The 27,276-nt window shown below is 33.9% G+C and overlaps 1 protein-coding gene across 3 annotated transcripts in view; it reads right to left on the reverse strand.

The window, feature by feature from the left end:
* Positions 1-27,276, reverse strand: part of Gpc5 (glypican 5) — a 1,368,088-nt gene that overhangs the window by 660,280 nt on the left and 680,532 nt on the right. For all 3 annotated transcript variants that reach the window (XM_074043147.1, XM_074043149.1, XM_074043150.1), the window contains exon 7: positions 6,224-6,383. In XM_074043147.1, coding sequence (XP_073899248.1) covers positions 6,224-6,383 — 160 coding nt within the window. The remainder of the gene's footprint in view (positions 1-6,223; positions 6,384-27,276) is intronic.

Here is a 27,276-nt window from a genome sequence, read left to right on the forward strand (position 1 = left end):
AATATGATTTTGTTGACAGTCACATGACCTTAGTCAAATCTTGTTAAAATTTATTTGATATTTTCTTGAATTTTAACTTTTTTACTTCCTTTGTTGATAATTTCACATTTAGCCTTATGCTGTTCAGAAAAGATCACCACTTCTTTATTTGCTGTTTTCTGGTGTGGTACAGGGCAGAATAGCTAGTTGATCTCGGATGCAAGGAAAAGAGGCTTCTTTAAACTTTAACTAATAAGCATCTCCCCTAACCTCAGCAATTTTCTTATCAGTCTAATCAATGGAAACCCTCACTAAGACATCCAAGGGCAAACCCTTCCATTTCATTTTTATTATTTAAATCCATGAATGCAATATATAACTTTTCAAGAGGATGAAAGATGATTTTATGTAATTCATGATGGATCCATAGTCCATTACACACAATCTTGTTTACAAAGTAGCAATCACCTAGCTAGGATGGGTCTTAATTACTTATTAACAAAAATGGAAATGTGCAATCAGAATAATATTATTCTTGGTGATCGCATATTAATTTAAATGCATTTATCTTAAACACATACTTCATTTCTATTTAATATAATTTCCATCAGTTCCACAAATGTTACACTAGATGTTAATTTTGAACATTGAACAAGATCAGGAAATATTTGTGATTTTTTCTGTGGTTTTACCATGTATGGTTTTATCTGACCCTGTAGTATTAGGTACTTGTAAGATGTAGATCAAAGTGCACAGTCATTGCTCAAGATTACATTCAAATGTGTCATAAAGATTAAATCTAAGAAGCCATACAAATATGATTTATTTTTGTATAAGTGATGAAGTAAACACATTATAAACAATTTAGTTATTTTCACCACATTTTTCTTATTTTTGTAATAACTTAATTGACTAGTTTTAACACTTGGCAAAATAAGATGAATACAAATTGGATTATTCAAATTCAGTGATTCCTTGATTTTTGAAAGAATATACTCATTGTTTTTATTTGGTGATGCTGAGGATCAAGCCAGGGCCTTGCACATGCTAGGTAGTCTACCACTGAGCTACCTCGCCAGCTATACATGCTCTTAATATATTCATTTTGAACTACTTTTATGATATTCAAACTTTATATATTCACCCATCATATGTTGAAATTTCCAATGAATTAGAAAACTCATCAGCTAGATAATGGAAAATTATATGAAATAATTTCTGCAACCTAAATAAATACATAGTTTTTGCAGTTGTGGAAATAAAAATAAAGTTGTATATTTTGAGCTCTCCCTAACCTCCATGGCTGAGATTTTGAAGTGATGTGATTTATGGTCAAAATAGCTGTGAGAAAACCAAGAATTTTCAGTCACTCTGCAAGCCTGCACTACTAAATAAATCAAAACCCTTTATTCTTCAGTAGCTAACAAAGGGCCATTTTTTTTTTATTTTAGTGTGCACATGGAATACAACATTCTCTTACAAGGTCATTCTCAGTATCATGATGCAGATTCATTCGTGAGAGGTTGATTGATACAAGGTTACTAAGTGGGAAATACAAAGTACAATTTAAACAATATTTCTATTCATTTTGGACTATAGAAGATCAACCAAAAATTCTTTCTAGATCTGACAACTTAACAATCTAATATATTTTTCATCTACTTATAAATTAATCTTTTTTTAAGGAGAGCACTTTCTGCTTCAAAATGCTTACTTCCTGAGATGTCATCTGCAAATTTTTTTATGAACTAGATAGTGCACCTTAAAATTATTGGTATTATGGCAAATAATAAATAAATAATAATAAAGAGATAGATGTAAATAAAGTTGATAAAAGGATTATGAACTGAATTCATCTTTCTTTAAATATTTAGAATTTGGAATGATGACAAGTAACTTGTAAAGGAGAGAAGTGATATTCCATGAAGTAAGAAGAATATAACTTAAAGATCTTCTAAAGAGAGATCTTGAATGAGTTACTAGCAGACCATTCAGGAGAGCCTAGCGTTTGGAAGGCTTCCTCAGTACTGGAATGGTCCAGTCTGTTTGAGATCTGTTCATCACTGCTCTACAGCAAATCTTAGATGCCAACACTAGGGTCGGCTTTATTAGTACACAGACACTGAACAGGGACTGATCACATTTTCAAGTTATTCAATGAAAGTAAAATATCTTTAAAACTGATAAACATTCCACATAATATTGTATAAGGAAAAGATAGAGTTTAATTTTTCAAGAAATCGAGGTCTCAAAATTTCTGAATGTATGGCATTTGAATTACCTTGGGTTCAAATTTATGTTGCCTGAGATTATTACTGAGAACTATCTTATCAAAATGAACTTGCTCATAGGTAACGTACATTTTATTTTATTTATTTAGTAGTTTACTTATTTGTGGGACTGGATTTGAACTCATACCCCTACATCTTGAGACACTCAACCAGCTGTTTTTGTGATGGGATTTTTCGAGATAGGGTCTTGCACACTATTTTCCTGGGTTGACTTCAAACCATGAACCTCCTCCTGAGTAGCTAGGATTATAGATGTGAGCCACTGGTCTGGCATTATTATTTAAAAGTAGAACCATTGCAATTTAAATCATAATATCACAAAATAATGGTAAGCAATGTTACAATATATTTTCAAAATTATCCATGCAAAAGTTTTCTTATAACCTATCCCTAGTAGCAGTCAGATTAGTTTCTAAAACACTTGGAGCTATCAAGAATTAGAGACATTAAGATAGTAAAACTGTTTACAAGATATTGATTTTAGTAATGCTGTGTTTGTTCTGTATGCCTTGAAAATTTTTTCATATTGGTATTTATAAGTTACATGATTTTAGTTACTGTGAAAGTATGCCAGGTGTCAGGTGGAGTGAGAGGAGACAAAATGAAGGTTCCAAGCCTTGCCAATCCAATAATTCCACATTATTAGTGAAATATCCATATCTGTATAAAAGAGCCAACTTAAATATAATAAAAAATGTAGAGAAATATCTCTATTACTGGGATTTTTGAAACCACTTTACTGAAAGAGGAAAATACTTTTAGTTCTTATGAATGAAAACTATGTAGTATATATGGCTTTTTATAAGAAGCATATTAGCTAACAATAACAGTATATAGGTAAGATTACAACTAGAGATAGTTTAAAATATATAAGAAATATTAAATACTTTATAATATTGGTGATGAAAACAAAATGACACAAAAGATACATAAATATTTTGGTGGTAAAACTGTACTTTAAAGTACATAAATACCCTTTTACTGAAACATGAAAGAGAAGCAAAAACAAAATATCAGTTCAAGTGTAATTAGGAAAATATTCATCAGCTTTGTATATTTCCATAAATTGAGTAGAATGATTCATTAATTAAGACACAATAGTAGTATTGCTCCTTATAATTACATGCAGCTAATATATAAAACTTTCTGCATATTTGGAGGTACAGGGATTTGAACTCAGGGCCTTTTGCTTGCTATGCAGGTACTCTACTAGTTGAGCCACACACTCCCATCGCCTTTTGCTTTAATTATTTTTCAGGTATGGTCTCATGCTTTGGGCAACACCCACCTCTGACAAAATCCTACCAATTTCCACTTTCTGAGTATCTAGGTGGATGCACCCCACACCAGCCTAAAACTACTCCTAATCAGACTTTTGAAGGTTACAGATCAAATGTGACCTACTTATATTGTATTTTATAAGGAATAAGCATTAAATATGGCACATTCCAAGTCCTTACCATAAGTAACACTCCAGTAAACTTTTTAGAGTGCAATATTTTTAGGTCTTTAAAGATATCCAAAACTGTATCTTAACTTGTTTTACCAACGTATCAAATTAGCCAGAAATAGGTAAATTATTACAGTGCTCTATAAAAATAGGTATGTGACCAATACTTTGCTACTTGACTTAGCCCTCCTTATCTCAGTGTGCTATCCACAGTGGTTTCCTAACCACTTATTAAAAATTAAAGGCAACAACTATAAACTCTTAGAAACATAATAGGCAACCTACTTAGAGTAAGCAGATGTGGATTTTTTTTTTTAATGTTGGCTTGGAGTATCTCAAAATCATCTATTTCTTAATCGCTCCAATTTTTGATGAATACCATACCTGTCCACTTCAGAAGTAATTGAAACCAAGATTTTCAAGTAAAAAATTCATTCTAACCACCTTGATACTTAGACTTGTGAGAAAAAATTAGCCAAATATCCTTCACTGGCTCTTTCTCTTATGAAACAAACCAACTGTTATCTGTAAAAAACTCTTGAGTTTATAAAACACTTCAGAAGGTGAAAAATCTCAGTTTTACACACACATGCACATATATACACATATGTTATATAGATTAATTTCAACCTGTTTTCCTTCTTGGTAATAATTTTAATGTCTTCAAATTTTGCTAACATTTAAATATGGATCAGTTATGAGTAAACATAAACACTCTATATAGGAAGTAAAAGGTTTTGAGTTGAATATTACCATAATGGATCAGAGACATATTTCCAAAACATATTAAAGGACTTTTTATCTCTTAGCAGAAGTCATTTTTTTACTAATAAAAATCCTTTCTTTTTCATTTTGTTCTCCTGTGCTTTTGGTCTGTTAATCCAAAGAAAGAATAAAGGGAAAAACCAATCTGATAAGCTAAATCAACACCAATTATAAGAACATATAGTCTTATCTCTGCTCTAAGAATAGAATATACTTAGTTTGCAGTAGGAACTTCATGCTTCTTGCCTCTATTACTGTTCAAATTACTAAACTCTCATCTTTTTACCTTTTATGTTAAATAAAATGTATTTTTATGACTATCAGGAAAACATATTTCTTTATGTTAACTGTCTTCTGCATTTTGTACCTTTATTTCCATTCCTTTAATCAATATTTGGCTTAAAAATAATTAAATCTTCTGTTGAAACTATGCCCGGAATAGAGTGGGGCAGGAGATAAAGGAGAATGACTGGAGGGACTGAATTCAAGTATGATACATTATAAGAACTTTTGTAAATGAACGCCCCCGCCCCCCTGGCAGTACAACAATAAAAACAATTTTAAAAAAACTGGATCTTAGAAGTTATGGGAAATTGATGTTTCAAGCATTTGTAGTATTTTTAAATTTACTACAAAAGAACTACAAATTCAATGAGTTTTTGTTCTACCTAGTGGTATGTGTAACAGGCCTAATGCACCTCTGTGTGATTTGCCCAGCATTGATCAATCTGCAAGTGGGGCTGCACATATCCAGATTACTTTAGATCGTATAGTTGAAAGCCAGCTGCTGAGGTACGTTAGCTTTGATGTTTCTTTCTCAGTTGATCACTTTATAGTGCCATATGAACAAATGAACATAACAATGGAGCTGGTAGGACTTACATTTCTTATATGTGAAGACCATGAAAGGAAATCCATTTGGTGATTATTTTTTTCTTTTTCTTTTAATTTGAAAGTTATATTTTTTGTGATAGTGACCAGTGCAATAATACCATTAAATTAAAGTGAGTGTTCAGTGAGATTTTTCAAAAGTGGTAAATTCTAAGAATTAAATTCAAATAATTTTGATCATTTTTAACCATACATTTATCAATTTCTTGACTTTTTATTCTTCTGTTGGTGGTACTGGGACTTGAACTCAAGTGTTCTACCAGTTAACCCACACCCCAACTGTTTTTTGTTTTATTAATATTTTACATGGGATCTCCCTCTTTCTTGTTTAGGACCAGCCTCAGACTGTGGTCATTCTACCTTTCTACCTATGCCTCCTAGGCAGCTATAATTATAGACATTTACCACCATGTCCAATCTTTTTCTTTTTTTTTTGCAGTTTGATTATGTTGAAACCCAATAGAGTAAAAACTTGCAAAGTGACATAATAATAATTTAAAAATTGCACAACTTGATTATTTAGTAATACTTGCTCATCGTGGTTTCACATTATCAATACATATTTAGTATCTATTATGTCCTAAGAATTATTCTACTTCAATACTTTCATAATTCTCAGAACTATACACACAGAAAAGTGTCATTTCTTTTGAAAGCTATTATTTAAAAACAAAACCCCCAAGAATGCATGTTCTAAATAATTACATATAGCCTCGTTTTCATTTCCAATTAGTCTTGTCTGCTTCTGAACTCATTGCCCTTATTTCTTTACATTCATCGTGATAGTTATTTTAAATTATATTTCAGAACCAACTCTTTAAAAGTGGTGTTAGAACCATACACTTACAGTCTGTGATTTTTAATGTCCTCTTGACTTCTCCGCTTCCTGATCCCCCACAACCGTCTTCATCGTCACAGTCTCCACTGACTTGCTCAACCATTCCGCCACCACTGCCCAGCTGAAGAAGTTCCCACTTGTCCGGTTTGGGAGACTTACCCTGTAATAACTAAATATGGACAAAAAATTTGATTAACAGCAAATTCAAATCCTTTAAGGACTCTATTCAGACACTAGGTAGAAATTAGAATGATTCTCTTATGTTGATCCACTGTTTTGGTGTAAGCACCTTACCAATTCAAATCTTCAAAAAGTTTAAGACTAAAATAATGATCGATAATGGGCAAGCTCTTACCTCCACAATGTTCTACAGTCTACCTATTTACTCTGTGACAAGGCTTTGAATAATTAGGAAGCAAATAAAATCAGGCTTTCTTGCTTATGAGTAGTTTGAAATCCATTATTTCTGAGCAAACAATGGTAAATCAAGTTGCAATAAACACAACTCCCATTGCATTATATTGTCTGATAATATTGCACTGTATTGTAAACTAACAGTCCAAGATTTCTCAAAAAGTACAGACCTACCTTTCAAGAAAGAAATTGCATCAAAAGAATCAAGAATTTTGGACATGTACATTTGTAGGTTCAAACTTTGATTGGTCAAGTATATGGTATGCTTATGGCACAGAACTGAATCTAGAGAATAAGAATTTAGGTCTTACTTCATTTCTACAGTCATTCCAGATATTTAACTTGCTTCTCGATTCTTAGTTGTCAAGTACTTCACTTGCCTTTATGAGCAAAATAAATGGTACAGCCATAGGAGTGCTGTTAATATTTTTGAATAATATTAGCAATGTCTGAACTCCTTTCCAAAAAGGTGATGTGATGAATAATAGAACATTTCACTTAAAGCTATTGCTGAGTAAAATAATCCAATATGTGAACTTTACTTCTCTAAAGCAAATTGGGAGAACACATGACCAAGCACGAGCACCAGCTGATACTGCTACTTTACGAATGAAACGTACCTCTGTTGTTCACTTAATGAGCACTTAAATTTTTATTGTGCTTAATGAAAGACTGAGGGTTGTAACTGGCATAAATTTACAGATGATAGCTAAATATGCAACCCAATGATAGCATTTCATATTGAAGAACACAGAGGGAAATAATCCCAGTACATCTAAGACAAATATTCTTATCATTTAAAGAATACTTGGATTAAGCAAGTTGATTTTGAAATTTATAAATTCAAAATTAAAAAAATTGTTGGCATTCTGAAATATAATTCTTAGAATATGTTTTTCTAACAAAAAAGAAATGTTAAAATGAGTTGGCAGTAACTTTTAAATTCTTATCTTTGTTTGCTAGCATTTCTCAAAGAACAAGTTGAGATGTTAAATTTACAGAATGCTTCCTTCAAGCTTAAATTTAGCAAATGTTATTATAAGCAAAATTCCTTTATGGTGCTTAACATGGTGGTGTGTCTGCTACTTTCTGCAAAGGGAGAGCAACCCAAATGTACAATAATCCATATAAAATTTCAAATCTAAAAAGGAGAGTCAGAACAAAGGGATTTTATTTTGTACATTTGGTATCTGCTATTGTGAAGTATGCCATTTATCAAGTACTTAGTGTAATCCTAAAGGGCCTGGATGCTGAGGTCCAGCATACTCAAACATGAATCTTGATTCTGACATACATAACCTTGACATGGTATTAGGAAAGTTACTTGAAAACCTTGGCTTTTTCGTACAGAAAATAAGAGCAACAATTTATGTGCACCATTGTTCATATTTTGAAAAAACATATGCAAAGGACTTTGGAAATACTCAATGTGCCAGCACATTAAAGATTAATACATTTAGATTATTATTACCTACTTTATTATATATTCCATTATGACACTGTTTAAGCATCCAGAACACATTAGTAGAAACAAGTATTTCCTAAAGAATCCAACTATATGACTTGCTTTAAAGTTTATCAAAGTATTATCTGGCAAGTACAAGAAAAGCTACTCACTCTGATGAAGGAACACCACATTTTTTGACCCTGGTATTCATTACCAACATTTTCCTCTATCACGTTTATTTTCCCTAAGAATTCTCCCACTGAGATCTAGGCTAGAACACAGATGGAATCTCATGAACAACAGTAATAGTGTATAAACCACCAGGATTCAACACACAGACTTAGAACTAAAACATATAAGCAGAAAGCCCACACAAAACAATACTTACTATTTTAAGAGTTTGGTTTTGGTTGAAAGTGATTGAAAATATCAGTTGTCAGAAAATTATTCACTTATTTAAGCTACTGCAAAATACTATGGGACATTTAAGAAATGCTTGGTATGGTTTCTGCATTTCTTTATCATTTCAGTGACAGTCTAAGAAATATCTAAGGCTCAGGAATGCAAAATTTTGAGAACTAGATTTACATAAACTATATTATAATTTAATTCTAGTTATTTATTCTGAGCAAAATTTTAAAATGCATCCCAAGACTTCCCACTCTAATACTGGGGACTGAGAATATGATGTCACTTTCGTGCTTACCAACTCTCTTAGCAACAAGAAATTTGTAAGGGTAACAAACGTCATTATTCAATTGAACTTGAGTTTGCCAAAAGATTCTCTATGACTTTTTTAGAAAGAAAGTTTGTTTTGGCTGTCACAGAGTCAGAGACACTGAAAAGGGACAGAGGAGAGGTTAAAGAATTTTTGTTGTTAGCCTTGAGGGTATGAACTAAGGGTTCAGACACAAACTATTAGAGTTCCTGTCGCAAGAAACTGGACTAGTAGTGACCTCTAGAACCTGAGAGTGGAGTGATCTACCTGTGGACCAGCACGTAATTGGATCCTTAGTTTTTCAACTGAGTTCTCTCAACAGTCCAAATGAGCCTGGAAGCAGATTCTCTCCCCTAGAGCCTCAGTCTGAGTCAAGTGTGGTTGACCTCTTGATTTCAGCTGAGTGAAGCCCTAAGCAATATGCCCACCCAGACTGCAGGTCTATGGAACTGCCTGTTAAAAAGTGGATGCTATCTTGAGCTGCTAAACATGTAGTCATTTGCAATGTAGCAAGGGTAAAATAATCACTCTAAACCATAAGTAAACCACACTTACATCCTGAAAATTTTGTTTAATTTTTTTTGATTTCCAACACATTCCTCAGAAGAAGAGGTCAAAATTTCCATAAGATACCAAACTGAAAAGAAAGGATCCTTGGAAATATCAGATTTTACCTCTGTATCAGTTTTAATTTTCCATACCTCTATAATCCTTTTTCCATGTCTTTGAGAAGGAGATGGGATTGCTATTTCCTGTGATCAAGTGATCCAATTAGATACAGGATCCTATATGATCCATGATTCTGTGTCTCCAATAATCTCCTCATCCTCTGACAGGATTAATATTTCCCTCTTCTCTGCATGGAAGTTCTAGCTTATAATTTTCATTTTCTTAAGAAATTATTTTCTGCTATTCATATTTCTATAATTCTGTTTAAACAAATATCCATTTTCATTCTCATTCTCATAATTGTGATAAACATAATTTGTACAAACTCTCATAAACTTCTAGTCAACAAAAACAATGGGCTTACACAGAAAGATCTTTACTCATATTCTTTTTTTTTGACTAAACTATCCTGATTTCTTCTTAGTTTATTCACATTTCTCTTTCATTCCCTCAAAAAATAAATGTGTTTCAGTTAAAAGTGTAAGCCCTCTATCCTCAGTGTCCTTCAGGAAACACATCCTAGCAGGGTGGGCTCCCACCTGTACACAAACTGCACTCCTCTACTTATTTGAGTTCCCATTGCAATCATTAATTTATCTCTAAGCAGCAATTAGAGGTAACAATGACCATTTCCACTTTCTATTTTACAATTAAATTATTTGTGTAATTATTCATGTGTCATTACAACTTATCTTGCCACATCTCCCATTGCAGGGTCACTAATCTCTCCTACCCAAAATAGGGAAAAGAGAGGAAATCTAAAACTTGAATGTGACTGATGTGCTCCCTGTTGAGGAGCAAATAAAGTAATCTTAAATTGGCAGAGGCCACTATGGGAAGGGGACTGGGAAGTAGTGAAGAGGTCTGGTAGAGATGAACCAATGTGGGTTGTAATACAAATGTGCATGGAAGCAATGCTAGGAATCTTTCTGCATAGCTATCTTTATCTCAGCTAGCAAAAATGATATCCTTCTTGTTATCTCTTATGTTTTCTCTTCAACAAAATCAGAGAAGAGGGTGGGAAGTTTCTTCCTGGAAGTGGGGGGTTGGAAGGGCTGTGGGGAGGGGGCACAGGCAATGTATACACATGTAAATAAATGTAAAAATGATAAAATAAAAGGAGAGAAAAAAAAAAAGGACTGATAATCAGAATATATAGGGAACTTAAAAACTAAATTCTCCCAAAACTAATGAACCAATAAAGAAATGGGCAAGTGAACTAAACAGAACTTTCTCAAAAGAAGTAATTCAAATGGCCAAAAAAACACATGAAAAAATGCTCACCATCTCTAGCAATAAAGGAAATGCAAATTAAAACCACACTAAGATTCCACCTCACCCCTGTTAGAATAGCCATCATTAGCAACACCTCCAACAATAGGTGTTGGCAAAAAATTAGTCAGACCACATCTCAAAGAAACAAATTGATCATTGTGGTACACATTTGTAATCTCAGGGAGGCAAAGGTAAGAGGATCAAGGTCCAAGTTGGGGAGGGGTAAAAAGCATGAGACCCTATCTGGAAAATAACTTCAAAAAGGTGATGGGGAACACCACCACCAACAGTTATTGGCAAGGATGTGGGGAAAAAGGAACCCTCTTACATTGTTGGTGGGAATGCAAACTAGTACAACCACTCTGGAAAAAAATTTGGAGGCTACTTAAAAAACTAAACATTGATCTACCATTTGATCCAGCAATACCACTCTTGGGAATATACCCAAAAGACTGTGACACAGGTTACTCCAGAGGCACCTGTACACCCATGGTTATTGCGGCATTATTCACATTAGCCAAATTATGGAAACAGCCAAGATGCCCCAGCACTGACGAATGGATTAAGAAAATGTGGTATCTATACACAATGGAATTTTATGCAGCCATGAAGAAAAACGAAATGTTATCATTCGCTGGTAAATGGATGGAATTGGAGAACATCATTCTGAGTGAGGTTAGCCTGGCCCAAAAGACCAAAAATCGTATGTTCTCCCTCATATGTGGACATTAGATGAAGGGCAAACACAACAATGGGATTGGACTTTGCGCACATGATAAAAGCGAGAGCACACAAGGGAGGGGTGAGGATAGGTAAGAAATCTAAAAAATTAGCTAGCATTTGTTGCCCTTAGTGCAGAGAAACTAAAGCAGATACCTTAAAAGCAACAGAGGCCAATAGGAAAAGGGGGCCAGGAACAAGAGAAAAGTTTAGATCAAAAAGAATTAACCTAGAAGGTAACACACACGCACAGGAAATTAATGTGAGTCAACTCCCTGTATAGCTATCCTTATCTCAACCAGCAAAAACCCTTGTTCCTTCCTATTATTGCTTATACTCTCTCTACAACAAAATTAGAAATAAGGGCAAAATAGTTTCTGCTGGGTATTGAGGGGGTGGGGGGGAGAGGGAGGGGGTGGAGTGGGTGGTAAGGGAAGGGGTGGGGGCGGGGGGGGGAGAAATGACCCAAGGCTTGTATGCACATATGAATAATAAAATAATAAATAAATAAATAAATAAATAAAGATGAATAGAACAGGAAAAAAAAAAGGAATCTCACAGAAAGCAAACTTGTCTGCTTAAGGTTCACTTCACATTTTCCAAATTTATGTAAGTAAATTGCCTGTCTACTCTCACTCAACACACACTGATCTATTTTTATTTTTGTTTTAGAATTATTTCCAGACACATATCTTCAGCCCCAAAATTCTGCCATAGAGGAGTTTATTTATTCTTAAAAAAATCATGTTACTAAATGTGTCTACAGTTTTGTTCATGATTGTTTTAGTCTCCTCACTTCCAACTCTGTTTTCCCTCCACACAGAATGGATTCTTTCCTTTTCATCAACTCATCATATTATACCTCTTTTCAAGTTCAAACTATAGAATTTTCTGTGATGTTTCTAACTCCATACCATTGAGTCAACTTTCTTGAACGTGTCACATCTCTTTGACACATGATGAGATTCTCAGATATCAGACCAGGGTTTAATTTGCCAGATATTGCTCCCCATCATGACTAAAGTGCTTACCATGAGGTACATGTTAAATAGACACATATTGGTTTATTTATTTGACATTTGGAAATACTAGGTAAAGCTTAGTCTCTCTTTAATTTTTTCTGTGTGTAGTAAAGCGCTTTTACTTTTACTGAAATAATTAAAGGCTACAATGTTCTAGAATAACCTTATATTCATACTATTGACTGCCAGGTTGATTAGCTTATTCGTTCCATGGCATTAATTAAGCATACATTTTGTAACAGGTATTTGGAAAGGTAATCATCTATATCAACAAAGAAGACATTGCCTTTATTCTTAAAAGGTGTTCAGGAAAGCTGGGCACCTGTGGCTCATACCTGTAATCCTAGCTACTTAGAGGCAGAGATTAGTAGGATTGAGGTTCAAAACCAATCTGGGCAAATAGTTTGAGAAACCCTATCTCAAAAATACCTACACAAAAACAAGGCTTGTGGAGTGGCTCAAATGGAACAATACCTGCCTAGCAATCATGAAGCCCTGAGTTCAAACCTTAGTACAACCAAAAAAGTGTTCACTATATACTTTGTTTCAAAGATGACATTCACGAATACACAACAAGATAAAATTTAAATAAATGAAATAATCTGAAAATCAGGAAAAAAGGAGAAATACTCCAAAGGCTTAGTTTTGTGATGTTTCTAAATTATTTCTCTTTGCAGTTTTTAATAAGCAATAATTTTAAATGACCTTATTCCTGAGTACCTGGAGACTTCCAGGTGTTTAAACAAAAACACTTGACATTAAATATATATGCCAAGAAATTTTTCTCAAATATACTTGTGGATATGCACACTAATATTTTATTTGCCTGTGGATGTGGAAATTATTTTTACAAAATGATATTTTTTTATTTTGTTTTTGGCAGTACTGGGGTTTGAACTCAGGGCTTCATGCTTGCTAGACAGGCACTCTACCACTTGAGCCACTTCACCAGCCCTAAAAACATGATTTGTACAAAAAATGATTTTTGTTTTTTGGATTTTTTTTTAGAGTAGAAAGGGAACGGTAACTTCATGCTTTGTATAAGCAGGAAATCAGCTCCTTCTTTATTTTTTCTTAGGGGATCAGCTTCATCCATTCCTCTCTTCCTCTAATACCTCAAAGATATCTTGTAAGCAAAGAGCATGGACCAGAGTTATTTCATATCCTACTATTAAACAACTTTTGAGAAATGGACATATCTTTCATCAAAAAGGAGTCTCCCCAACAGGTGTTTAACAAAACAAAAGAATTTCCATGTATGTTCATTTAGAAGAACAAATTCAAATGAAATGAATCTATAGAATGATAATCAGTCAATTTTTATATGAGACATATGAAAATTAGTTACACAATGACCACATACATTCATGACACATACTGTAGTAAATCTTTACATTTTTACCACAAATAGATGTTCTAAATAATTATAAAATATGTTAAAAGATTTTAAAAAATTTAAAACACCCATAAATTTAACATGATATCTCCGGGATGACACTTTCTGGATCTGTAAAATAGGATAAACATGTCTATTTGAAAGGCTTTGAGAGTATTGTTTGGGTTGCAGTATGTAACTGGGTTGCAGCACATTGTAACTGATGAGTGGTTGTTAGGTAACTTTCTTATTATTGCCATTATACAGTCATAATTGGCCACTTCCTCTTTGAAAAAGGGAACTCACATAGGAAGAAAATTCACTGTGTACATCCTGTCCTCCTTTGGCATTGTCATCTGAGTCTGTCCAAAGACAAAAATGATGGAGTTTTAAAACTTGAACAGATTTCCCATCAGGGAAGGTAGAAAATCAATGCATACATATTTATAGAACAATTAGAATGGAGGAAAGGACATGATTTTGAGTCTCAGCCACACATTAATTGTGTGCCTTAGGCAAATCACTTAAGCCTATTAAAACTCATTTTATTGTACTGAATAATAATGCCCAGGAAAGCACTTTATACACTATAAAGTACTATGATTGTTTACAGGATTCTATGCATGACAATGCACCCATAAAATTGGAAACCAACAATGTGAGGATCAAGTGAAAAAAACAAAATAAAACAAAACAACCACCTTTTAGATTGTTCTTTCTTTCCTCAATGATCTTCAGTTTATGCAAGCAGCTGATTAGCTGAAAATAGTTTTGATGACTGATGCTTCCTGCTTGTGTTTAATTGGTTTAGGAAACTTATTAGGGATGTTATCTTGGAGGATGAGTTTGGTGGGTAGAATATCTGATGACTCTAAAGCAAATGTACTTCTTTCAGCTGATGAATTAATCTCTCAATAGACTCAATTTGTTTTTTACTAACTGTCTGGCAATATCCCACAGTTGCAATAACCTTTCAAACACTTGCTATAAAATCTGGCCATGGATGGCTCCTATATACAGCATATTTGCCATGAAAGAGAAACATTCATCACAAAAATTCTCCAAACATGAGCAAGTGTAAATGTTCTTTAAAACACTGTACATAATGATACATCTCTAAAATATTTTCTGCTTCCTCTCACAGCCACTTATGGAGATACATGAGGAATAAATACATGCTTAGAAAGTATTAGTCGTCATATGGGTCACCTAGTCATCTATTCAAATGTAAACATGGCAAAATCTGCAATTTACAATTTTATATTGATGACAAGAACATGTAGGTGAAAATTAAAAATTAAAATGTTGATGGAAAAATTACAAACCAGAAAACTAAAGATAAAGGAAAAGATTTTCTTTGCACTTCATTGATAAAACATCTTTCAAGAATATATTTTAAGGATAGCAAGAAAAACACTTTCTATGCATATGTACTTGCAAATATGTTCATATATGTGAATTTAATTTTGTTATAAAGGAATTGGTATTTTCTCCTTCATGGAGTTTGAGTGAAACCAAGAAAGAAATGTATATGAAATAGGAAAAGAACAGAAGCTCATAACATTTTAAAACTGGAAATATGATTCAAAATTTTTCATGATCTATTTTTGCTTATCTCTATAGACTATTTCAAATGCACATAACACATCTCTCATTATTTTCTTTGCAACACAACTTCCCTTTCCTGAAACCTCCAACTGCATTCCCACCTCCCCTCACCTAGCTCCACTACAAATTCTCCTCTCTCATAAATAGTTTCTGCTGGGTATTGAGGCGGGGGAGCGGGAGGGGGTGGAGTGGGTGGTAAGGGAGGGGGTGGGGGCAGGGGGGAGAAATGACCCAAGCCTTGTATGCACATATGAATAATAAAAGAAAAATGAAAAAAAAAAAGAAAAGAAAAGAAAAAAAACATTTTAAAGTCATCTTTTTGCTTTGGTTTCTTTTTACTTTTTTGGTAGCACTAGAGTTTGAACTCAGGGCCTCATGCTTGCGAGTTACTAAGCAGGTGCTCTTACTGCTTGAGCCACTTGGCCAGCCCTAAAGTTATCTTTTACAAATTTTCCTTTTACAAACTTTCCTACTATTGCTCTTTTAAATTTAGAAAATGTTTTAGCCAAAACCCCAAATAACACAAATCTCCCGATTTATATTTTCAACAGCAGTTAAATCTTTACAGACTGTTCTACCTAAAAAGCCAAACACATTTTACAATATGTCATGTAATGTTAAGTTTACCAGACACAGAAGGCATTTCTGTAGAATCTCTTGTCAGTGTTTGCCTAAAGTTGGAGCTTTCTGATCTCAGTTTCTGTTGTGCCTGTAATTTGAAAGGTCACTGTGTGGTTGGCATTTGGCTTATGCAATGCAGTCTGGCAATTTATAAAAGTCTAGTGATTTTGTAAAAAGAATACTGAAGTTAGAAAAGGTTTAGCAGATTCACTTTCTAGGTTATGACACTGAACCTCAGCTGTTTAATCTTACCCCCATGAGAAAATGATGTATCTCTCCCTAGTCGCATAACTGATCCTTACACTTCAAAACATGGCCACTTCCCTCTTCTGAACCATTATAAAAAAACAGTCTTGGAAAATTAATTATGAAGTTGTTTCCTAATCCTAAATCTAGATAACCAAGGAGTGCTAAAAGTAAATGCTAAAGCTAAATGCAGAAGTAAAATGGAAGTAGAAGAGAAAGAAACATCAAACAGAACTCAGAAAAACTGAGTAAGGTACAGGCCAAATTTTGATCAACTCTCAAATGGCTATCATGAAACATTTATAGGAAACCACTCCAAATATCTGAAAAGAATTGGTTGAAAAGCAAACAACTTTTCTTACAACTCCAGAGTTAATGTTGGAGCTTCCTGTCAAAACATCCATGAAGAGAAAATCGATGACAAGAGCAGAGGAAGGCACAGGCATTTTGTGAGTAAGCAATGCCACGTGACTCTGCAACATGAAATTGAGCAAAGAAGGGGAGAAGAACACAGAGCTTACATGTAAATTGAATGTGTATAAAATTGTGAATGAGATGTGGTATGCAAGTCAAACATTTTATTCAACAGGATATGATGTATAATATTTATACTAATGAAAAATGTGATATTTATTTTCTTTATGCTACTATTTCACTTCCAAGGTAATTCATTAATTTTATAAATCATTATGGTATATTCATCTACATGCACACAAATAACACAAACCACATATACATATATTCTCACACAGATATAACTGGACATAAACCATCAAATATGAAAATGTTATTCATGTAGACTGGTCTATGATTGAAATTAATCAGTCTTCTAAGCAAGAGTAATGAGAAATTAAACATTTTAATTATCTTGTATTTCTTAAATTTATAGTGTTCTTGATGAGTTCTATCATCAGGAAGTTATTTTTATTTAATGTGCCAAAAGCCTGCATCTCTTTAATTAGGTGATCATATGCATATAGAATGTTTATATATCCACCAACGTAAAGTACACTTGCTTTTTAGTTTTTAACGTACATATTTTCACTGAATGTATAGTTACTTGTGGCTAGATTGTCTCAGGAAGTGCCTTGCCTCTTACAGTCTCATGGCAAGTAAAGGTACAACTTAATGTACTGCTGAGAAAAATGCTTGGTGATTGCCTGGTCATCCAATATCATCTTATTGACATTGCAGGACTCAGCAACCTACTTTCCAAAATCAAGTAGAAAACTACTGCACCTGAGGAAAACAAGTATATTCCAAGACAATGGATGCAATGATTGAAGGTAAATTCCATGCAACTCAAGTTCATCTGATGAATCTGGTTCTATTCTCCACATTCTTCATAAGTGAAGCAGGACCCTTATTACCAAGAGCATTTAAATTTCCCAGTTAATGATGTAGACATTATTAATTTTTACATTTGTTGATGTGGTAAATCTGCCTCACCTGCATTAGTTATCAGGAAAAGAGTTGGTGACACGAGCATGTCACTGATCTCCCCCAACAGAAAAATCTTGCATTTTCTATGTGGCATATGGTAATCAGCATTTCCCATTATTAACTTAGTTTCAACCTTGCCATTTCTGTTTTACTATCCCAATGTACTAATGTATTTTTAACAGGATTATGAGATTTATATCATTAAGCTGTATGTGTTGTAATCATTGTCATTTTATCTTCACCAGATTGATTTCACTGAAAAGCAGGAAAGGAAAAATAAAAAGAACAGAAGGAATGGAAAGAGGGAGGAAGAGAAACTTTAATTATGATACATTACCATATAAAAGTTTCCTGCTGAGAAGGAAATTTAATTCAATTAATCAAAATTCCCATTGTCTTTTTGAAAGAACTGTGAAGGATTGCAAATTCATTTAAAATCTATCTCTGGCAACCAACCTAGATTTCCTTCATTGACCAGCTGTGCAGAATTCACTCTCAAATGCCCTATTAAAATGGAAGATTCCCCTAAAGTTTCCCAGACAATTAAAGGTTTGCTTCCAAGAGGAGTTTGTTCCGATCCCACTTAGTATGACACCCCTGGGTATGCCAGATGGCAACAAGCATTATGGCTTCACAAATGTCATTCTGATATTCACCTTTATGATGAAAATCCCTTAATCCACCTTCTTACCTAAGCTATAAAATTGTATACAAAGACATACCATTTTGCTGGCAACATTCTAAAAATAATTTGAGAAAATATGGAAAATTTAAGGCTTTATTTATTGCTTTGGGTAGTGAGTGTGTGAATAGGTGTATCTGACAAGGATTTTAGGCTAAATTTCCCCCACTAAATAATTGAAGGTGTGACTTTAAGCAAATCATTTAATCTTGTTGCAGCCAAATGTTTTATTTCCCAAATATGTCATATGGCTCTAAAATTTCCAATTCTTTTATGTTTCAATCCATTCTAAACTTTGGCTTAGAAATAAAGATTATATCTTTAAGGCTCATTGCAGGATTCCATGACATTCATTTAAATTTTGTTCCTTTTTCTATAGATGTGATATTTGGATTTTAAAAAATAAAGCTGAATTAGAAGTTTGTTACAGGTTGACTGACATTTTCCCAAAAAACATACCTGAATTTCTAATACACAATACTTCAGATTCTGACCCAATTTGGACACAGGATCTTTATGGAGATTGTAATCAAGTTAAAATTATGTCATTAAGGTGGGTCCAAACATAATAAGACTAGTGTTTTTATAAAAATATATAATTGAAAACAGCAGCCCATTCATTTTATTCCTATATTTTATTCCACTGAATTAATGAAATAAATTATCTATCCTTTTGACTTACAATTACACTGTTTTTAGGATTGTGATATAAGTGATGTTGCTATGAAAATCTTGTAACAAATAATTTTGGTAAATGTATTTCCTGAAAATGCTGAGTAAGTATAGCCATATTTATTCCTTAAACTTTGGGAAGAATTTGCCAAATAACTCATCTGTGTTTGGAATATTTTTTATGTGTGAGAAACATGCTACTTTATAGATTTGGTTCTATAATAGAAACAGAGATCATTCAGATTTGTTTAATTTCTTTTAAGAATATTTAAAGGCTAATTTTTTTAAGTGAAATCCAGAGTTTGTACCTGGTATAATTATTCCTCAGTAGAATTTTTTAAAGTATTTTTAGCTCTAGTCTTTTAGTCAACTTTCACTGAATTATTTGCCTAAATATATTTTACTGTGCCTCATTTTATGTATATGTTCACTAGTTAGAGAATTTTGTATTGATGTAATTTGCCCCTCAGCATGTTAAAAAGGAAGCATCATTTCTGTTTGGGCACGGTGGCTCTCATCTATAAAATCCTGCTACTTGGAAGGCAGAGATTGTGGGGCTCTTTTGTTATTGTTGTATTGGGTGGGGGTAGATTGTGGCATTTACAAAAGTTCTTGTGGGGCTCTTGGTTTGAGGCCAGGTCAGGCAAAAAATTAGTTAGACCACATCTCAAAGAAACAAATTGATCATTGTGGTACACATTTGTAATCTCAGGGAGGCAAAGGTAAGAGGATCAAGGTCCAAGTTGGGGAGGGGTAAAAAGCATGAGACCCTATCTGGAAAATAACTTCAAAAAGGTGATGGGGAACACCACCAACAACAGTTATTGGCAAGGATGTGGGGAAAAAGGAACCCTCTTACACTGTTGGTGGGAATGCAAACTAGTACAACCACTCTGGAAAAAGAATTCGGAGGCTACTTAAAAAGCTAAACATTGATCTACCATTTGATCCAGCAATACCACTCTTGGGAATATACCCAAAAGACTGTGACACAGGTTACTCCAGAGGCACCTGTACACCCATGGTTATTGCAGCATTATTCACATTAGCCAAATTATGGAAACAGCCAAGATGCCCCAGCACTGACGAATGGATTAAGAAAATGGGGTATCTATACACAATGGAATTTTATGCAGCCATGAAGAAGAATGAAATGTTATCATTCGCTGGTAAATGGATGGAATTGGAGAACATCATTCTGAGTGAGGTTAGCCTGGCCCAAAAGACCAAAAATCGATGTTCTCCCTTATATGCGGACATTAGATCAAGGGCAAACACAGCAAAGGGATTGGACTTTGAGCACATGATAAAAGCGAGAGCACACCAGGGAGGTGTGAGGGTAGGTAAGACACCTAAAAGAATTAGATAACATTTGTTGCCCTCAACGCAGAGAAACTAAAGCAGATACCTTAAAAGCAACTAAGGCCAATAGGAGAAGGGGACCAGGAACTAGAGAAAAGTTTAGATCAAAAAGAATTAACCTAGAAGGTAACACACATGCACAGGAAATTAATGTGAGTCAACTCTCTGTATAGCTATCCTTATCTCAACCAGCAAAAACCCTTGTTCCTTCCTATTATTGCTTATACTCTCTCTTCAACAAAATTAGAAATAAGGGCAAAATAGTTTCTGCTGGGTATCCAGGGGGTGGCGGGGAGAGGGAGGGGGCGGAGTGGGTGGTAAGGGAGGGGGTGGGGGCAGGGGAGAGAAATGATCCAAGCATTGTATGCACATATGAATAATAAAACAATAAAAAATAAAAAAAAAAGGTGATGGGGGTGTGGCTTAAGTTGTAGAACACCTGCCTAGCAAGCATGAGTCCCTAAGTTTAAGCTAAAGACAACAAATGAACAAAATAAACCATCATTTCATTATATTTAGTTTCTATACTTTTTATTATAACACTTTTGCGCTTTTGCTAGCTTTAGTTTAACTTTGTAATTTAGTTTTGGCTGAGCGATTTGATCTGGTATGGTTTTCTTTGTACCATGCTGGATAGACTTGGTTAAGTTCATTGAAAATGAATTGATATCTTTTATCCAGGTATTTTTTTTGTGGGGGGAGGACAGGCACAGGATCTCTCACTATGTAGCTTAGCCTGACATGGAATTTACTCTGGAATGTTTGGCATGGAACTCACAATCCTCCTGCTTCAGCCTCTCAAGTGCTGGAATTTTAGATATGTGCCATCACCCTGGCTCTAGTATCAATTTTCCAAATGCTTGGCCAATTGCTCTTTAAATATTCCTTCTCTACTCTCTCTTATTTGCCTCTCTCTCGGTCTCTAAATGCAGGCACACTATATGTTTTAACTGCAATGCACATCTTTTACATTACAAATTGCTTCATCCAATCTTGTCAGTTGAGGTTATTTCTATAAATCATTTTAGGTTATTTCATGAATCTCTTTAGATTCTCTTCAAGTTCACTCAATTGTGTTTTAATATGTTTGATACAAATCTAGTTAGAGATTTAAATTCAGTTAATCTGCTGCTCTGTTTTAGAATGTCTGTGTGATTTTTATAGATTCATATTCTTTGCTAAAATCTCCATTGTTTCAACTAGTTTATGTACTTTTATTTTATTATCATATTAGCAATTTGTATTCTAAAATTTTGTCTGCTAAATTCATAACTACAGTCTTGAATTTGTGCTTATTGTCTGTTTATTTTATTGAATCTTTGTAACAACTTTACCAGTTCACATTTCCAATGATTCTTGTTTCATGCTAGACACTATGTAAAAGTATAATGAAGCATGAGATGATGTCAGGTTCAACAGAATGTGCTCCCACTTTCCTCTATTATATAAATATGTTTGGTAGCATGTCATATCAATACAATTAGATATTAGAAAACTCATAATTGGATTATAGTTTCAGCAAAATTCTGCCACATTTTGCTATCACAATTTCTCAAGTATGTTTCTCTTGATCTTTTCACTGAAAACAGGTTGGATATTTTTCACATTAGCCTTGAAATTCTATAAGATATTAAATTGTAATTTCCAGGTTACTGAACTTAGCCCTTTAGCATCTCATTCCATGAAGCTTCAAACTCTTAGACATGTTTGAGGGAGAGGGGTGGAAGGGAATTTATTTGAAGCAGACTCCCCTCCTTTTCAATGATTTTATCTCTTAGTCATTGTGGTATCATGGAATATTTCATTCTGCTTTTTGGAGTATTCTCAAAGAGTAATTCATCCTTGTATGTAGTACGAGAATTCAATATACATGCTAAAGAGAAAAATGCTTCATACACCTTTGCTTATTTTACCCTGAGATATTTGTGGGCCAGGATTAATCCTTAGTCTTCAGCCACAATTATAAAAGACTCTTAGAGAAGTCGTGCAGCAGTGAACTCACATTTTACAGTTTGCCAATGTATAAATTTTAGTTCTTTTATGTTGCAGCTTTCTACCTCGAAAATCTATGTTTTTGCAATTTATAGAGCTTCTAATTGTTAAAACTATTTTGTTGGCTTTCTTTGATCTATATTAGCTTTACATTCACTTTAATTTTAGTATATATTTGTAATCTTACAGTATGTCTTTAATGTTTCCTTCAAGGCATCCTAATATTTATAAGATGAGGCATTTCTTACAATTTTGAAGAATTAATCACAAACTATATAAATTATTCAAACTCACATGATCTTTGTTTTCATGCTTATTTTGTAAAGCAGTGTGCTATCCAGGATTTCTTAAATCAAAATCACACTTATAATTGGTACAATAAGATTTAAGATAATTATTCCAGAGAGATTGTGGTAGTAGATCTCTGAATTCTCAGATAGTCTCAGATATAGACATAAAAATAGGAATATAATGGCTGTTCTCAGACATATCATTGAGAAGCTGCCATACAAGTAGTAAGCAATACACCTAGCAAAAGGAAGAGCTAGTAGATTTCCAACAACATATGCTGAGACAGAAACCTATAATGTGACAGTGTGCCTAGCTTTTAGGTCAGTTGGCCTGAGGTAACACAAATGTGTAATATATAATCTGGAGCTGTTCCCTGCAAGAAAAATGTGTAATGACACAGGTGTCAGTGGTGAAATTGTCAGGAACACCACCATGAACCACTCTCTGTAAGTGGTGCTGAGAGAGTAATTTTACTTTGGCCTATTGGACTCAGGTTAATGGAGGAAGAAACAGCAACAAGTCCTGAAAACCATACTGAAATGTATGGCAGACAGGGACATCAGTACCTATTATCAAAACGCCCAGAGGAAATAGAGAAAAATAGGTAAACACTGAGTGAGCCACTACTCAGAAAGTTTTAAAAGAAGATAAATATTAGAAGAAAGAATGATCTCAGGAACATCCTTTTCATGTAAAGTAGTAGAGAAGCCCTCAGACGAAGCATGGGCAAATGAAAGCTTTAGAGCCTCTGGCTTTCTGTCCTGTTTTATCACAGAGGGAAAACGTGAGAGACTCAAATGAGCGCAATAATTTCCTGACCTACAAAATATAGCCAAAGGCAATGTTTTGTGGTGTTCAATGGGTTTACTTGTGTTTTGCACTCTTAAAAATAAAAAATAGGGTTTTTTCTCATAATATAAATAATTCATTCTCACTAAAATTTCAGGCAATGATGAAAACCTCCTGTGATTCAATAAAACCTTTATACATATCCATCTCAACTCTTTTATTAGTGTTTACCTATCATTTTGTCCATGTGAACCCACTGATATACATGTTATTCCAGACCTATGTTTGGTTTAGGGATGAGTAACTTTGCCATGTTTATTCAAGAATAATAGTCTTTAGCCAGTGGTTCACACCTGTAATCCTAGCTACTCAGGAGACAGACATCAGGAGGACTGAAATTCAAAGCCTGCCGCTGGGAAATAAATGGTTCATGAGATGCTATTTCAAAAAAAATGATCACAAAAAAGGGCTCAAAGTGTGGGCCCTGAGTTCAAGCCATAGCACTGCAAACAAAAAAAAAAAAGAATGTTTAATCTACTGATCACCATCATATATGCTTCTAGTTCTTGAACCCTTTTTTAGCTCCTGATTTACTTTTACTGCTAAAGAATTTAAACAACAAAATGAACCTAGTGACCTTTTAAAAATACTGATTTTCTATCTCATGCAACTTTACTTAATACTATGAAAGTTTATATTTTAATTTTCAAATAGTAGCAGAATATTTTGGCACATATACCTAACGCAGCGTGAGAAGAAACAGTTACTTTTGGTCAAACTGACATTCTTTAGATGCTGCTCTCTTCTCTTTTAAGTGTTTAGTGTCATTTGATTTTAGCTGTTCACTTGTGTTTTCCAAGTGTTCAATCACCCCTTCCTTCAATCATAAATCTTTCTCAATCAATACTGCTAAGTTCCCTTTGTGTGGTTGAGTCAATCTAAACATTAGAATAAATCATGAGCAGCTGGTTGAATAGTGTGATGTAAGAGTGGGTAGAAAGACTCATACTTCCAAAATTCACTTAAATATATACAGATAGGAGATTGTTAATTCAGGGCCATTTATTATCTTTGCTGGCTCCTCTTCTATATCAAACAGCTGCCACCACAACTTATACACACATGCATGTGTGTGCACACATATACCACAAATATACACACATATGGCAAACACACTAACATCTCTTTTTCATTTCTGCTATTAGTATTCTCCAAGTGTAAGATTATCATATCTCTGATAGGATTTAATGTTTTTTTTTTTATTTATCTTTGCTCAAATCCACCTGATCAGGAGTTTTCAAACTTTTCCTGAAAAGGGCGGGACAATAAATACTTTTTGGCTTTGCAGGTCACAGAATCTCTGTGAAAGCCATAGGCAATGCACAATGAATGAGCATGACTTTGTGCCAGTAAAACGTTATTTACACATTAATAACATAGATTGAATTTGACCCATTGGAAATAGTTTGCTGAATCTGTATCTAGATAAATCTTCTAGATTTCAGCTTCTTACATGTCACTTCTGCACTTAAAATATAATCTTTTCATTCATTTTTCAAGAAATGTTAATTTGTCTTATTGCTAGACATTGATTTATTTATCTTAAGATTTCCCTACAAAATAAGATGCTTATTTTAGGCTGACCTAAATTATTTTCCTGATAGTCTTATTCATACACCTCCAATCTAGTAAAAAATAATCTATCCACTTCTCTGTGTATATGTCTGCTGATATTTTTGCTCCTTTCCCCTAAAATAGGTACCAATAATTTTACAATGTGAGTTCTAATTCACATATACATTTCCTCAACTCCTGCAGATGGATGAATTTCTTCATTATCAAAATTATCACAAAATAATTTTCCTTTGCATTTTATTACTTTGATGGCATGAGTATTTTGAGGTTTATCCAATATGTATAATTTTAATACCTTATCCATCACAAAGTCATTGAAAGTAATTACTACTTAAATTAGGGCTTCAATAGTGAAATTCTGCTAATGGTTTTACTGTTCACTAAAACTCAGAATCTTGAAGTCATCTAACTTTTTTCTGTTTCCCTGTCCTCCTTCACCTTCTTTCACTCTCTTTCTGGGAAGCATTCTCCAATATTATAGGTTCTATAGTCTTACTTTGTAGACTTGCTCATACCTACTTTTCATGTCATTCAAACTGTTGTTTTCCTACTTCATATCTTTAATATTCCCTTGTTGAATGCTAAAATGGTCTCCTAACTCATTTCTAACATTATTTTATCTCTGAATCATAATTATTGGTTATATATATATATTTCTATATAGCATATTATCCCAAACTTACCATTTAAAAACAACACATATTTATTATCCCACAGCTTGTGTTATTTGGGAATCCAGAGGTGGCTTAACTGTGTCCTCTGATCCTTGCTGTCTTACAAGGTTAGAGTTATCTCAAGAGCAAACCTGGAAGGATTCATTTCTAAGATCACTCACTGGTTATAAGCATTATGTAAGTTTATTATGAGTTGCTGGAATGAAGATTCCCTTAGTTCTTTGCCATATGAGAGTCCCCATAAATCATACCACAACATGGCAGCTGTATCATTTCTTTTTTTTTTTTTTTTTTGCTTTTAGCTGAATATCTTAGATTAAGTGACTGTTTTCTAAAAAAGAGGAGCTTTGGGTTACAGTTCTGAAATCCAAGATTAAGGGGCTACATTTTGTGTTGGCCTTTTTGCTGCCATAGTCTGGGGCACAAGACATTATATAATAAGAGACTGGGAACATCTGTGTACAGGTCTTCTGGTCTCTCTCCATCTTCTTATTAAAATACCAAGATCCAGCCATGGGGCTCCACACTAATGACCTTATCTTATTCAAGTATATTCTAAAAGCTCCACCTCTAAATGACGTAATCAAATTAAGTTGCCACCACATTTTTATTTAAAGGTGAGGATTTAATTTCAAACACATGAATCCCAAGTATCATGCTGAAAACATTTCCAAGTTTAGTAGCAGTTCTCTCTTTACGGCAAGCAAAGAAGAGGGCAAGAGAGAAGGGCTTCAAGAGACAGAGACCAGAAAGATGAAAGTCATAGTTTTCTTTGTAAGTTAATTATGAAAATAACATTGCATTACTTTTTCTGAATCCTGTTCCTTAGAAGCATGGCATTTGTTTCAGCCTATTGAAGGGGAGGAGATTACACAGGAATATAGATACCGGGCAGTGAGATCAAAGGCCAGGGAAGCTACCCCTCTTCCAAAATACATAAGAAAATTCACCTAAAAGAGGGTAGACATATATATATATATTTTGTTGTTCATCTTCAGTCTGCTCTTTTGCATTTAGGGTTGTGACAGGTATAAACATCGTGGCAAAAGGCCACGGTAGAGGAAAGCTGTTCACCTTATGACAGCCAGGAAGGAGAAAGACAGAAGAGACAGAGGCTGAGAACAAGACATGCCCTTCAAAGACACACTCCCAGTGACCCACTTCTTCCAATTAGGCCCTACTTATAATAGTTACTCAGCTATGAATTTATCAATAGATAAATCCATCGATGAGTTGGCGCCCTCATGATCAAAACCTCTCAATAGCACTTACATCTAGAAGTCAACACTTCAACTCATGAACCTCTGGGGTCATTTTATATACAGCCTATAACAAGTGCCATAGTAGAACTTGCTTACCACACAGCCAAACTAATCACAAATTTTCTTTTCTGTTATTATTTTATTT

Source organism: Castor canadensis, chromosome 10, assembly GCF_047511655.1.
Source record: "Castor canadensis chromosome 10, mCasCan1.hap1v2, whole genome shotgun sequence".
NCBI lineage: Eukaryota > Metazoa > Chordata > Mammalia > Rodentia > Castoridae > Castor > Castor canadensis.